General features: G+C 43.1%; 1 protein-coding gene across 3 annotated transcripts in view; it reads left to right on the forward strand.

The window, feature by feature from the left end:
• Positions 1-876: 876 nt before the first annotated feature.
• RHBDL3 (rhomboid like 3) overlaps positions 877-15466 on the forward strand; it is a 144319-nt gene continuing 129729 nt past the window's right edge. For all 3 annotated transcript variants that reach the window (XM_081933435.1, XM_081933437.1, XM_081933436.1), the window contains exons 1-2: positions 877-1011; positions 6097-6246. In XM_081933435.1, the coding sequence (XP_081789561.1) occupies positions 883-1011; positions 6097-6246 (279 nt within the window). In that variant the 5' untranslated portion in view covers positions 877-882. The remainder of the gene's footprint in view (positions 1012-6096; positions 6247-15466) is intronic.

Consider the following 15466-nt stretch of genomic DNA (forward strand, 5'->3'; position numbering starts at 1 on the left):
GCCCTCTCGCCTTCCTCAGGCTGCTGCCTGGTTGGTTGCGGTGCTTTGCAGCCGGAGAGGGCTCCGCATCCGCCGCCATCGAGGGAAAAGCCGGCGGAAACTTCTGCGCCTCTGCAGCGCCTGTAAAGGCGGCAGCAGAAGCCGGGAGAAGGATCGGCAACTCTAGGCGGGCGAGCTACTCCCGGGATCCCGGGCTAGGAAATCTTTTGCGGGGTGTAGCAGCCCCGGAGGGTGGGGGAGCGGGGAGAGGCGCCCTGCCAATCTTGGGAAGGAGCGCGGCCCCCGCTTCCTAGGCAGAAAAGGGGAGGGGATGAAGGCGGCGATGGCTCTGGGGACGCCACGGAAGAGCGGGTGTCCTTTTCCCGCGTGGCGCGGCGGCGAGGCTCCCGGTGAGACTAAAGCGGTGGAGGCGACGGCGCGGACCCCGTGCCCGAAGGCGCTTTGAACGGTCGTCTGCTGAGAGTGGACGGGACGCGCTGCCCGAGGGACAAAAGTTTGGCCGAGTCTCCCTGCAATATTTTTTCTAAAAAGGGGGGGAGCTGCCCGTAATAAGTTCGCGGATCCCTTCCGCGGATCAGCCCTTGGACTCGTGGACTCGGAGCCGAGGCAAGCCAGCCCGATCATGCCCGTGGGGGAGCCCGATCGCGCCGCCGCGTCTCTCGCCCTGCAGGGTTCCCGCTCCTGAAGGCGACCTCTTGGTCCCGGGCTGCGAGCGGCAATGGAAGGGCGCCGGGACAGCCGCGCGTTGCGGAGGCGGCTTTGAAAGTTGGGCGTGCCCCGTCCCTTTTCTCGGCCGCCCGCGCCCCCGAGAGAAAGGAGCGCCCTCCCGAGGTGGGCAGGGAGGGGATCGGCGGCTGAGGCCTGCGTCTGCCACTGCCCAGGATGGGAGACGGATTGCCGGAGCCAGCCCGAGCTGCCAAGCCTTCTCCTGCCGTGGCCGCCTGCTCCGAGGCAGAAGCGATCGAGGTCCTGGAGAGCGCGGAGGAGGGCTTTCCCGGCGCTGCAGAGGACGTAAGTCTGTCGATGGGGGTCGCTCGCCCCTCCGTGGGCTTCGAGCTCTTGAAAAGTAAACCTTAGCATCCCAGAGAGGGAAGTATGATTTTTATTTTTTTTAATAGGAAGAGAAAGTCGGAAGATACTTCCCGGAATCTTTGTAGGTTTCCTGCCGCAGGTTGCGGGGAAGTAGCCTTGCTGAATTCACCCGTGGGAAAGTGTGCCTAGGACCAGAGCTTTTTAGCTTTCTTTCCTCCCCTCCCTTTTAATCTCTGGGACACTGAATAATAAATAGAATGGCCAGTGGTGTTTCCCCTCTTATTAAGCATATATTTCGCCTTTCCCGACCTGGTGCTTCTGAATATGTTGAACAACACAACAGCCATCCTGGGGATTATGAAAGTTGAAGTCCTTTACGACCGGAGGCACCAATTTAGGAAGAGCGAGTTTTTTTAAAAAAACAGATGCATTTCTTGGTTTTAATTATGAGACTTAACAATAGCTTTTTAAAATTGATTGTGTCTTTCTTCTCAAATCTTTATTACTAAACAATAGCCTAAAACAGGCAGCCAAGTGTTTCTCAAACCAGGCAACTTCCAGATGTGTGGTCTTTCAGAGCTCCCCTGTCAGCATTGAATTGCTGAAAATTCATTGGCTGGGAAATTACCCGACTGGGTCATAGAAAGATAGACTGGCTGCATATATATATGTCCAGGAATGGCGGTTATAACTCAGCAGCTGAGTTAAAGTTGAATGAGCAATTGCCATAAAAAAGAACAGAGTGTCAACACATCTCATATACTGGGTCCATTTTGGCCTTATTGCATGGCTCCTATTGAGCTGCACATGATGATCTTTGCCCATCCCATCTCTTAGGCTCACCTGCTTGCCTTGCAGGGCTGCTTTGAGAACCAAACAGGTTCCTTAAATTGCTTACTTAGAGAGAGTTCATAGAAAAACAGAATGGCGGTTGGCTTCATTCATCATGAAAATTCATACTTTGGTTTGGTTCGGGAGGGATCTGATATGTGAACCCCACCATTATGATTTATTCAACAAAGCAGGGCTAAAACAAACATTCTTTAATCTCATGTGTAAACCCTGCTAAATCAGTGTTTAAATCTAGACTATTGTTACTTCCTACTTCAGTGCTGGATAATTGCTTTAGGTTTATCACTCATTGCCACTGTGCCTCTCTCTGGCTGAATAACTGCGTCCTGTTGTACATTGCATTAATGTCATTCCCTTAACTTATTCTGGTTGATGGCATGAGAACATTAATATATAACATGACACACTATAATTTGGAAAGGCTTCTGAAGCAAGCCCTGAATTCTTTAGAGCACTGGTTCTCAACCTTTTCTTCACCGTTTAAATACCTTTTGTGGTCATGGACCGTGACCATGCATGGAACTCCAAGACTTAAGTCAAAATTTAAATCATATCATTTTTTCAAGCCTTAGTGGATTCCCTGTTATGACATTGCACCCTCTCCCCCCCAGCAAGGGCCTGCGGACCACAGGTTGAGAACCACTCCTTTAGGGAATTCCCAATATAATTGTATTGCTTTCACTGCAAGCCCTAAGTGCAAACCACTATGACATGTGTGCAGTGACATCATGACGCAAACTTTCATACTTGTGTTCTGATATCAGGATAGAAACGAAGGGGTTTGTGTCATGATGCAGGCTTTATCACTTCTCTTTCCCACAACATGTATGCCTGAGCTACAGGTTATTACTCTCAGCTCATCTCTGCCAATGTAGTTCCTCCTTAGTTCATGTTAACATTGCTTACAAGAAATGACCTCTAGAATTTCTGAAAACGTCTTGTCAAAACTACATTTCTCTGAAGCCCCCACAGCCTGTTTAGAATGTGTCCATATGCATGTTCATTAACTGTGACGTTGTGCGTTAAATGTGAACTTCCAATCTTACTAAGCAGCCTAACTTCGTTTTAAGCCTTAATCTCTAAAGATTCTTAAACAGAGAACTTATTATTTAACCAAGTACAGCATCTTTCTTGGTGGATGCATCCCCCTTCATCTCCACAACTCTCTTCTGGAAGATTTAAAGATGTCCCGCTTTGCTCTTAACCCATTGTTGTTGCATGATGAATTGCTGAGAGGTCCCAGGGATAGACAGATCGCACATATATTTAAGCATCTGTACAATGAATTGCCTTATTCCGAGGAGTAATTCTGTAGATGCTCATTCTGGCAGGACTCTAAGGAAGACCATTCTTTTCTGTATTCTGTATTTCTGAAAACTGACCACTGGAAAAACAAGCCAAGTAACACTTTGTTGATTCCATTCTTCTTCTCCAGAGGGGAATCCGTGTGAATCTTCCTCTGGTTTCACTCTGTGCGGGATGTGCAAAATTCTCCAAGCTTCTCAATAAATTCTTAATACATTTTAAAGAAATGGGCTACCTCAGAAGATTCAAGGAAGTTTCTTGTTGTTAGTCGCAAAGTCATGTCCGACCCATCGCGACCCCAGGGACAACGTTCCTCCAGGCCTTCCTGTCCTCTACCATTCTCTGGAGTCCATTCAAGCTCATCAACTGCTTCGGTGACTCCATCCAGCTACCTCATTCTCTGCCATCCCTTCTTCTTTTACCCTCAATCTTCCCCAGCATTAGGCTTTTCTCCAGTGAGTCCTTCCTTCTCATTAGGTGGCCAAAGTTTATTGGCCACCTAATGAGAAGGAAGGAAGTTTATTCTTTCTGAATGGGGCACCACTACAGTTCTTTAGAATTGCTCTCTTTTTTCCCTTCTTGCAATGTGCATCCGGTTTGGTATGGGCTATAGGGCAGGGCTGTGAAGTCTATGAACTCTGAAGGCTCCCACAGTTCCCAAATCTGTTTTCTGTAGATTCTAGAGTCTTTAAAAAAATAATAACAACAGGATTGCCAGAAGTCCACACTGTAGTAGCTTGGAAGCAATAGTTTAAGGCCAAAATGGCTTGACATAATTAAACAACAACAACAACCAACTAACCAAAGATCTCCAAACGGAAAGAAAATTTGGAAAATCTCAGCTTTCCTGTGAAAATTATATAGCTGTCCATTTGGCATAAGCCCCCTGCCTCAATGGCTGGGTTTCCCACCCAGTTCATGCATGCTCCTCAAGTGCATTAAACGGGTAAGATTGATCTTTGGTCTAACAGACGTAATCCAGATGTTTGGAAGGCATCTCATTAGGAAAAACTCTCTTAGGGAATGGAGTCATCCTGAAGCACCTCTTTGCAAACTAAGAATCTCCCTGCCATTATCTGAAACATGAGGTGTGGGCGGAGAAAATACTGAGAAAATAGTATGATTTTTTAAAAAATTGTATAGAAGGCCTGTAAACCATGGTTCAAGTCTAGAACTTTTCCAAGAGAGTATGTCACTGTGCACTAAACCCCATCCCTTGTTCTTGTATGAAACCATCTTGGCACATTAAATCAAACATTATCCAAATGTTTATTGCCTGAAAGGTGTTTTTGCAGTTCAAGAAGTGTAGCCTATCCTGTTACGTGTTAAAGGTATCTAGACCATAAAGACAATCTCCAAAAGCCTTTTCTGATTTAGGGCCCTGCCTGCTGATTGAGACCTGATGGGTGTTACATTTCTAGCCCATCAACAGATGTGTTGGAGAAGACCAAGCTGTGGTGTAAACTTAAGGCAAACCCAAGCAGTTTAGTTTTAGGCTTGTATAACTGGTTGGACTGTTTCATGGAAACAGCTTCAGATTTATGGCATCCTCAAAGGGAAGCTAGAGTTTCTTTGTGAATAAATCCCAGCAACTTCACAAGTTGCTAGATTCCACGGATAGTAGAAATGGGCTTACATGGGCAGGGCACACATGCAAAGGAATTCTCATAGGATGCCAGGTAAAAACCAAGGGAGAAATGAATATTTATGGATGTTGCTGACGTAGGGTGAAATATCACTCCATCGGGTGTAATCTCCCATGTTCAGATGGAATATCTTGGGCTTGGTTTGTTATCTTGGAGAAGCAACAAGCTCCTTCATCCCTGAACCCTTTGAAATCCTGGCTGATGGAATTTTGGAATTCCAGACCCAAGTCTCACTGCCCAGCCTATATGAAAAAACAACAACATGGAACTCAGCAGCTGCCAAAAAAGCCAACACTGTTCTAGGCTGCATAAACAGAGGGATGGAATCAAGATCACGTGAAGTGTTAATACCACTTTATAATGCTTTGGTAAGGCCACACTTGGAATACTGCATTCAGTTTTGGTCACCACGATGTAGAAAAGATGTGGAGACTCTAGAAGGAGTGCAGAGAAGAGCAATAAAGATGATTAGGGGACTGGAGGCTAAAACATGAGGAACGGTTGCAGGAGCTGGGTATGTCTAGTTTAATGAAAAGAAGGACTAGGGGAGACATGATAGCAGTGTTCCAATATCTCAGGGGCTGCCACAAAGAAGAGGGAGTCAAACTATTCTCCAAGGCACCTGAGGGTAGAACAAGAAGCAATGGGTGGAAACTAATCAAGGAGAGAAGCAACTTAGAATTGAGGAGAAATTTCCTGACAGTTAGAACAATTAATCAGTGGAAGTTGTGAATGCCCCAACAATGGAAGTCTTTAAGAAGATGTTGGATAGCCATTTGTCTGAAACGGTATAGGGTTTCCTGCCTAGGCAGGGGGTTGGACTAGAAGACCTCCAAGGTCCCTTCCAACTCTGCTATTGTATTGTATTGAATCCATTACAGGTTTTGGTGAAGTTCGTATGGGAATCACCTGCATGACAACTCTCTGAACTGCCAATTTGTTCATTCAGGATTGATATTTTTAGCAGTCATATGAGAAATACCCCTCCCACCCAAATCTCAACTTTGCCTCTCTCCCCTGGGAGATTTCCATCTTCAATTCTCTAATCCGATAGACTGGGGTGAGAATAGCTTGATCCTACCACAGTCATCTTGAGTGATGACAATTGCGTAGACATTCAGCATCTGATCCCTTGAAGAAAGTAGTTGGTGAACTTTGCTTGTATTTTAAGTTAAACTCTGCCCAAGTGGCAGACAGAAAACCCATATGCTGTTTCTTACCTTCTTCCTAACCATGTATCCCTTTACTTCCTGCATTACAGAACCCTAGAGGGGGAAGGAACCAAGGTTCATCTTCTACTCCAACCAATGGTCCACAGCCACAGTTGCCAAGACATCAGCCCTCTGCAGAGCAGCCTTTCTTGACCAGAACACAGGGCGACCCAAGCAAAGGACAGAAGCATGCCAGAAAGGTAGGTGCAGATCATGTGAAAAAGCCCTGTTTCCAGAACCTGATGGGGTCCCCCCCCTCACTAAATGGAAAACAGAATTATAAGGGCATGGGGAATCATGGGGAAGGCTGGGCAATAGAATCATAACAAGCTGAGTTAAAGTATTGCACAATGTTCTGGGCCTGGTTCTGTTTACACTGCAATGCAAGGCAGGTTCATTTTGGGAAAAGTGTACTGGCCCAAAGTGAGTGTGACAATGATGCATAGCAGTTACTGAATACTTTCAGCAGAGGCGTATTCATTTGTGGTCCCAGGGTGATTGGATTACACTCATGTTCAGCAGTTTTCAGGGACAGTGCATTGCACAATCTCATTGAAACCCCCTCTATTTGTTTCTCATTCAATCTTAGCCCCCAAGATCTTAATACGGAGCCGTGGTGGCGCAGTGATTAAAATGCAATATTGCAAAATATCTTATACAGAACCTTAGTGGTGCAGTAATTAGAATGCAATATTGCAAGCTGACTCTGCTCATAGCTAGAAGTTCAATCCTGACCATCTCAAAGTTCACTCAGCCTTCTATCCTTCCGAAGTTGGTAAAATAAGGACCCAGATGACTGGGGACAATACATTGACTTTGTAAACCTCCCAGAGAGTACTGTAAAGCACTATGAAGCAGTATATACTGTAAATCTAAATGCTATTGCTATACAATGGGTTGTATTGGCATGACCCATATCCCACAGCTAAATGTCTGTGATGGAGATGGGAAGATTTTAAAAAGAAATAAATAAATGGTGGGGTTTGCAACCCTCAGAAAGCACCAAGGACCCCACTGTTCAACCCTATAGCTATGCATAGACTCTCCTATCAATAAACGATGAATTGCCATTCATTCAGCTAACCCCGTTTTCAGGCTTTGTACAACACCCTGGACCAGACATTAACTATGAGTTGGGTGCGCGTGAGTTCTAGGCTAAAGATTGTGTCTGACAGTGTTGTGTGAATGTGGTCTTAAACGAGAATCCTGCCATCCCATACGGGCGTGCCAAATATCTAGCATCTCCTGTGGCTAGGTCCTGAAACATGAACAGCTAAATAAGCTGAGAGTTAGGGGTGAATAGATGGAAGCTAGGTTCAAGGATGGATTAAGACAGCCCTACTGAAGTTGATAGGATTTACTCCTAAGTACAAGTTCATAGGAGTAAATCTCCCAGATTTCTGCTGCTCTCGCTGGCACTTTTATTGATTGGTATTTTTATTTATAGAAAAGATTTCTTGCCGCACTTCTAATGTGGGTTCGTCCCTTAAAGTGGCTGAGTCTGTGCAGACAAAAGAACCCACAGGTTGCCCATAGGATGGAAGGCTTATTACCATAATCCAGGGGTGTCCAAACTTGGGAACTTTAAGACTTGTGGACTTCAACTCCCAGAATTCCCCTGCCATTGCAGGTTAACATTTCAGAAAGATCACTTTGGAGATTACAGGAATAAACTTCAACTGATAGGAACAAGGGCCACAAAACACAGGTGAGAGATCATCTTTGTTGCCTTGCCATTTCTTTCATTTTTTCTTCCCGCTGAAAGCAGCTTCTGAGTTATATTTCCCCCCCCCCTCCCATCCTCAGGGAGCTTGAGAGCAACTTTTGAATTTCTCTTGATGTTTCTGAGCTCACTTTTTTAAAAAAATATTTTTTTTATTTTTGAATAAACACAAACAGACAAAACACAACAAACACCACAAAAATATCTTCCATTACAAATTATAAAGAGTGTGTCAATTGGTTACAAAGAGCTTTCGTGCATCCCTTCCACAGTCATCACCTATAATTCATATCAAATTATATGTTTTAAATCAAATATATATATATTACTATCATCATACCTCAATCTTCATATGACTATGATTGTTTTTACGTCCCTTAATATAAAATATTCCAAAATTTAAAGCAAAACCACATTATGGCATTCCCTTATCTATTCTCAATATCATCCAGCAACATTACATCTTTATGACACTTTCTAAATAAAAAATTAATTATGTTTAATAGCAAAGTTTCTAGACCCTCTTTCTTAATCACTGTTTACAATTTATATCCAATTTCCCTTTTATCATATCAATACAAATATTACATTATTATCATTATCAATCATTTATTTAACAACATCCGTCATAATTCATTTTTATGTTTTATTTTTTGGTCTTAGTTTAACTAAATTTGACTTACTCTTTTTAAAAAATATTATAAGCTTTTATACATAACAGAGTTTCTAAACTTCCTTTCATGATCACCATTTAGAATTTATACCAAATTTCCTCTTATCAAACCAATACATATGTGTACATTGTTATCATTATTTATCTAACTATATCCATTATCACTTCATTTTTAACATAATGCTCTAATTTTAACTAAATTTAACTAATATTTTGTTATTAGTTTTCATATCTCAACCTGTGTCTTTCCAGTAATAGTGCAGTCTTGTGTCTTTTGCCATTTGTGGAATTAGTCTTCTGGTTATTTCTTGAATCAAATGTGTGTGGACTTCTCTTCGCAAGTTGTTGCTTTTTGCATATCTTGTAAAATCTCGAGACCCTCCGCCCCTTCTTTAATCAGCTTATCTTTGGTTATCAGTAGTGCTTTTGTCAAAGTTTCTCTCCTTGGATCCATCAATTCTTCTCTTTTTTCTTCTTCTAAACCTTGAAATCTGGGGTAGAGCTCCTTTCCATCTATCTTCCCTTTCCATGTTCCACTCTTTCCATCTCCAACCACACTCAGTTCACTGTCAGTATCCACAATTATCTTGCCTCTTTGTTCCTTTTTCCCTTAGGCTTTTAGGACTCTAACCTCCACTTTTTCCATTTGCTGGATATCTTCAATTTTTCCATCAAATTTTACTGCATTACAATCTATATTTTCCAATCTCTTCTCAATTCTCTCTGTTGTTTCTAATAATTTTTGAATTTCAGACATAATTGGTTGTAATGTTATGGTTTCTTTTTGTTGTGCCATACTTCCAACTAGTAAACACTGCCACTCTAGTTTCAAAATAAGGTTTTGTTATCACTTCACTCCAGCTGCCAAAGAAGCATCCAAAGAGCATCTGTGTAAACAACCCGTGCTCTTCTCCTTACCTCTTCTGTAAACAAGCTGAAGCCTTTGAAGTGCAAAGTCAAAATGATCAAAGAGAAAAAAGAGAAAGCAATATTCCCAAGACTCAGCCTCCAATCTCCAAGTGGCAGTGTAACTTCTTTTCCCTCTGATGTTACTACCGTCTTTATATTCCTTTTATATCTTCTTTATATTCCAGGCTTAAAAGAAACAGAATTCTTAAATGGAGCAAAATAAAGAGAAAAAACCCCTCCAAACCAATATTATAAAAATAAAGAAAAAAAATTAATCCATGGGTTAAAAAAAAGAAATAGAAGAAGAAAAACCAATACTTTCACTTTAAAAAGTAGGGAATACTTACAAAACTTCCGTCCATAAAAAAAAAAGGATAACACACTGTCCAATATAGCTTAATTTCGCCGCTTATTTTTCTTTTCTTTGCAAGTTTAATTTAAGCTTTGATTTTTGGGGGGCAGTCTCTTTCAAAACAATAAAATTTCCTCACCAGATGGACACACTTTCTCTTTCTGCTTTCCTCCCGTTCCGGAGCTGTCCCAACTTCAGCAGCTTTTGGCTGCGCTTCTGTCACTGGCAAGAAGAGATTCTCTTGGATCAATCAGGGATTTTGCGATGTCCCTGAGATCAGCAAGACGTACTCTTCCCTGTCACCGTCTCTTCGGGACGGTTTAGGTCCAAAATGACTGTCCAGCGGCAAAAGTATAGACTGCAATCTTGGAGCTCCAAGATTGCACATCGTGTCTTTGCGACGTCAGCTCCTGTTCCCCTCACTTTTTTTGACTGAGCTGCTACAGGTGGCTACTGCTGCTGTGGCTGCACTTTGGAAACCTCCTTGGCAACTTATATCTCCTGAAGAATTTCCTTTCGATGGCTTCCCTGGGATCTAATTGAAATCTAGGAAGTCAGGAAGGCTGCTGACTGCTAGAGAGGTAGCTGTATGGTCAAGGTGCTTTTTCAAAAGGCAACTGGACTGTGTTTTTCCTTGAAGGAGCTTCTCATCCAAGAAGCTTCTTCAGTTCTGATCGAATGATGGAGGATGGAAGGATTTATCAACCTATCCATCAGAACTGTAGAAGCTTCTTGGAAGACAAGCGAAAGGTCTTCGGGGGAAAACAAAATCCAGTTGCCTTTTGAAAAAGGACCTTTGTGATAACCATGTGTCAGGGTTCCAAGTAACATCCAAAATTAAATCAGACTCCAAGGCAAAGTATTGCTCAAAGTTCCAATTTATGTTATAAAGAATTTTATTGTTTTTTAAAATTTATGGGAAAAGGATAGGTGGATATACAAAAATTTTTTTGGCAGCTCCATCATGCTAGAGGTAGGAATCTCCCCAATTCTCACAACTTTTACAGAAAGGAAAAACAAAACAAAAGATAAAAGATAAGCAGAAACAGCATCTTATTTTACATTATATCAACCATGTGTTCAATCATTTATTTTGCCACTTTCTAATATATCAACAATTACAATGATATTCCAGATATATTTATTTTTGTGACCAGAGTCTTTCCATTATTCTTCCCTCCCCTCTGTCCCCAGGTGGAGCCGGAGCCCCTCCCTCCTTCATGTCTTGTGTGTTGTTGCCTTTTTCACTACTTCTTATATTTCCGTCCTCTAGGAGGGCACTATGTTTTTTAATGAAGGCCTCTGCCTCCACAACTGTGTTAATTCTAATTCTGTTTCCCTCCGAGAAGATCAGCATTCCTTCTGGCAATAACCATCTAAACCAAATTCCTTTATTATATAATTTCTTTGATAAGGAGGAATACTTCCTCCTCTTATCTCTTATTTTTTTTTGGAATTTGCTTAAGAATGGCAATTTCTTTATCTTTATATTTTAGTGGTTTCCCCCCCCCTGAGCCCCTAGAATCTCATCCCTCGTGGTCTTCCTAAGAAATTTAACATGTACTTCCCTTGGAACATTATGTGTTCTGGCATGTGCTGAATTAATCCTATAAACCAGATCCATATCCCATCACAACTGTTCTTTATCTCTTTTAATATATTCTGCTAAAATTGTACTCATAATATCCTTAAGATTTTCATTTTCTGTCTCCGGTAGGTTCTGGAATCTGAGAAAGAAGGACATTCTTTCAAGTTCTATCTTTGCCATAAAATTTTCCAGTTCTATATTCCCCTTCTGGACTGCCTTAACCTCCTCCCCCAGCCCAGCCGCGCCCTCCTCCAGCAATAAACCAATTCTCTGTTTATTTTCTGTTATTTGTTGCTGCACACTTTTAAGCTCTTCTCTAAAATCTGCCACCTCCTTTTTCAACTCATTTTGTCCCTGCATAAGAGCCTGAAACATTTGAGTAACAGATAAATCTTTTGAACTTTCTCCAGTCCTTTCTTGTTGTGAAAATGATGAAATTATTGTCTGTTGAATCGTTGGACTGGATGTAGAGGAGGTCGGTGCCGAGGCTGCTTTGCCTGAGGGTGGTTTTCTGGGCCCCATTGTCTAAGTTCAGAGATGAGTATAAATCTTTTGCAAAAGAAATGACGTCTGTGAAGCACGCAGCTGAGCAAGTCCGAGAAGACAGACAAATCCAAAAGTGAAAATTAACTCTCCATCACAGTTCCAAGCCAAGAAGTCACTCGGGAAAAAAAAAGAAATCAAATAATCCAAATCCAGAAAGACCACGTAACAGGAGAGGCTCCAAGAGTCCTTCAGGGGGGATAATATAAAGCCAGACTTTCTTCAAAGGTAGTTTCAAAAGGCAGACTTTATTTATAAGTGCGAAGAAGAAGACGGAAGCAGGCCATCTTGGCTCTCCCTTTCACAGGGAATCAGGAGCAGAACATCAAAAACTTCCATAAAGCTTTCAAAACAACTCAGCAATCACCTCTTGCAGTTATAATATAAATCTTTTCACATAGTTAGTTCAAGTGGCTATTTCAACTTTTTGCTCTCTCTCTCCATTCCGAGATTGAGAGATAGTCCAAATGCCACTTTGCCTGAGAGGAGTAGAAGAAAAAAGCAACCCCCCTCCAATCTTCCAACTTCAAACAGATTGAATCCACAACTTACAAAAAAGCCGCTACTCATAAATTAAAAGCAGTTTATTAAGAGAGTCATGTTGACACATCTGGGAAAACCTGAATCTGAAAGCTTCCCAGTTTTCCCCACCCAGTTGAAAGTTCAAGATCCTGCCCCCACACCCACAAGTCCATCACATGGTCCAATCTCCCACTGCCATGCTGGCAGTTCCATCCATCCAGTTCCAGTCAGATGCAGAGGTGTAGTGACAAAGGATGACCTTGGATTCTAGAAAGGAATTTTATTTTGGCAACATCACATTCTACTCCTTACTATTCCCCCTCCCAATTCCCACACTAATGAAACAGCATACTAGAATAGAATATTGGTGTGGCAGGCCAAAGATCCCAAAAGGAACTGGCTGCAGGCCTGACACCATGACCAGAATGACAGAGAGAATCTTCATAGATATTTGTTCATACACTGTTAATCTACTTTGTAACTAAATCAACTGCAAGAAAGCAGCATTCCAGCCATGAGAGACTGTGCCAAATGATCTTCTTCTTTAAAAAATATTGAAAGCAAGTTCTTTCATTAAGTGAAGTAAGATCTGATAGGAAATAGAGAGGACAATCATTTGCATGTAATAGCTTAAGCCTCTAGCTGAGTGAGCAAAATAAGTGACTTTAGATCCTTGCAGAGAGTTGTACTTGCCCTATTGCTGTGCTTGGCTAAGATAGTCATTTAGAGAGCAATAACATAAAGCATTTAAAAATAAGGCATGAAAGACCCCAGAGCCCAGTGGTGCGTCCCAATTTTTCAAGACACACAATCGGTGGGATTCAGCTGGTTTGGGCTGGTTCAGGCGAACCGGTTGTTAAATTGCTAGATGGCCCCGCCCCTTCCTGCCCCGCCTCTTCCAGGAGTCTCCATGCGCCCCGTTTTGGTTCCCAGGTAAGTGCAGGGAGGCCTACTAGGCCCAAAATGGGGCACAGGGGGGTGCAGCGCGGCCCCCTTCGGCCCATTTTTGCTCCAAGGAGGCAGCAGGGAGGCCTACTAGGCCCAAAATGGGGCTCGGAGGGGAGGGGCGTCCCCCACGTGGCCTGTTTTTTCTCCCAGGAACTGCAAGAAGGCCTACTAGGCCCAAAATGGAGTGTGGGGTGGTGCCCCTCTGCGACCCATTTTTGCTCCCAGGAGGCCAAGTAGTGCCTGTCACACCCCCTGGCCACACCCACCATGGCCACACCCTCTCAGCCAGTCATTAGGACAAAGAACCAGTTATTAAATTATTTGAATCCCACCACTGCACACAATGCATCTTTGAGAGCAAGAAGCTGATAGACTCCTGTCATAGGCTTACATTCGCTAAGAGAAGGGAGGTTTGGGTGGTGGTTTAATCCCCCCCATTGGCCCTGAATTCAGATTTCCCAGGAATATATGGTGATTACAGAAGGATTTTCTACACCGTCTCAGTGGAAGTATCAGATTCCTTCACTCTTGTACCCATCCTTAATATTTAAAGACATTTGACTTGCTGGATTTCTTTCCCAGGGAGTAATCATAAGCCTGGTATTATTACCTGGGAAAGCTGTGTTTAACAATACATGTAATTAGAGAGAAGAAGCTGCATTTAATATTACACAAGAGACCGGAACCAGCCTTTCAGAAGCAAACCGGCTTTTAAACCTCCCTAATTATAGCTCCTTGAATGTCTAGCATTTAAAGTGTCTCCAATCTTGGTTTTTTTTTTAATTCCATCTTGCAATCACTGGGCTTGCCTCGGTGGGCATGTTCCTTTTCCGCTGCAGAAACATTAAAAAGCGATGTTAGATAGTGGGATGAAATCTGCAGCAACTTCACCGCTGGAGCCGATCCATGACTCAGGGAAAAAATGAAAAGTTCTTTGGAATTTTGGACAGGTTCTTGCTGGCCAAAACCATCCGGTTTTGTAGCAAATTAAAGATTGCCTTCCATTAAAGGCTGTCAAAGGCCCAGCTCTAGAGGCTGGTTGAACCCTGAGGGCAGCCAGAATTTGTGGAAAGTGATCCAGAGGATGTTCTGTCGGTAGTGGCATCTTTTGATTAGCATTCTGCTTCAGTCTTTTTTTTCCCCCTGGCAAAAAGAAGAGATTGCAGCCTGGTTTTGCTCCTGCTTTCCTCCCTGCCTCTCCTAACATCTTCCCCTAAAGGACAGAGTCCCTTTTCCATCGGAGGGATTTCACTGCTGAACCAAATGCTTTTCAGGATTAGAAAGATCAGTCTATCTATGGGAAATATACAGATAGTCCCATTATATATGTATATATCCCATTTAGTGATCGTTCACAGTTACAATGGCGCTGAAAAAAGCGACGTGGCCGTTTTCACACTTATGACCATTGCAGCATCCCCAAGGTCACGTGATTGACAAGTGGTTCATATTTGTGACGGTTGCAGTGTCCCAGGGCTACCTGATAACCTTTTGCGATCTTCAGACGAGCATTGGGGGAAGAAGCCAGATTCACTTAACAGCCGCGTTACTAGTGTAATAACTGCAGCGATTCACTAAACAAACGTGGCAAGAAAAGTCGTAAAAGAGGGAAAACCTCACTTAACGAATTTCTGACTTAGCAACATAAATTTTGGGCTCAATTGTGGTCGTAGGTCAAGGACCGCTTGTATTCTGGATGCGAATGAGCCTTGCCCTCTGAGTGTCCAGATGAGAGTTCCAGGGCGGAGACTTGATGGGCTGCAGGAGAACCTTGGTGTCCCTTCCTCCATCTTCCCTGAGTCTTCATGCTGCCTGGTATCAGGTTGGTGTTTGGTGCTCAGGACCCTGGACAGCGCCCCAAGTTTCAGGGAGCTGGTTACAGTTTTTAAAGAAGATTCGGGTTAATGTCAGGGTTCCAAGTAACACCCCCAACGAAAGAAGACTCCGAGACTTGAAGTTCCTCAAAGTTCCGTTTTATTAGAGATGTCATATTGGCACATCTGGGAAAACCTGAATCTGAAAGGTTCCAGGTTTTCCCCACCCAAATGAAAGTCCAAGTCCCTGCCCAGTACCCCTATGTCTATCACATGGTCCAATCAGGCACCACCCCAACTGGAGATGCTTCTGGTCATGCTCTTCCAGGTTCAGGGCAAGATGACTCT

Source organism: Natrix helvetica, assembly GCF_964273705.1.
Source record: "Natrix helvetica genome assembly, chromosome: 1".
Taxonomy (NCBI): Eukaryota; Metazoa; Chordata; class Lepidosauria; order Squamata; family Natricidae; genus Natrix; species Natrix helvetica.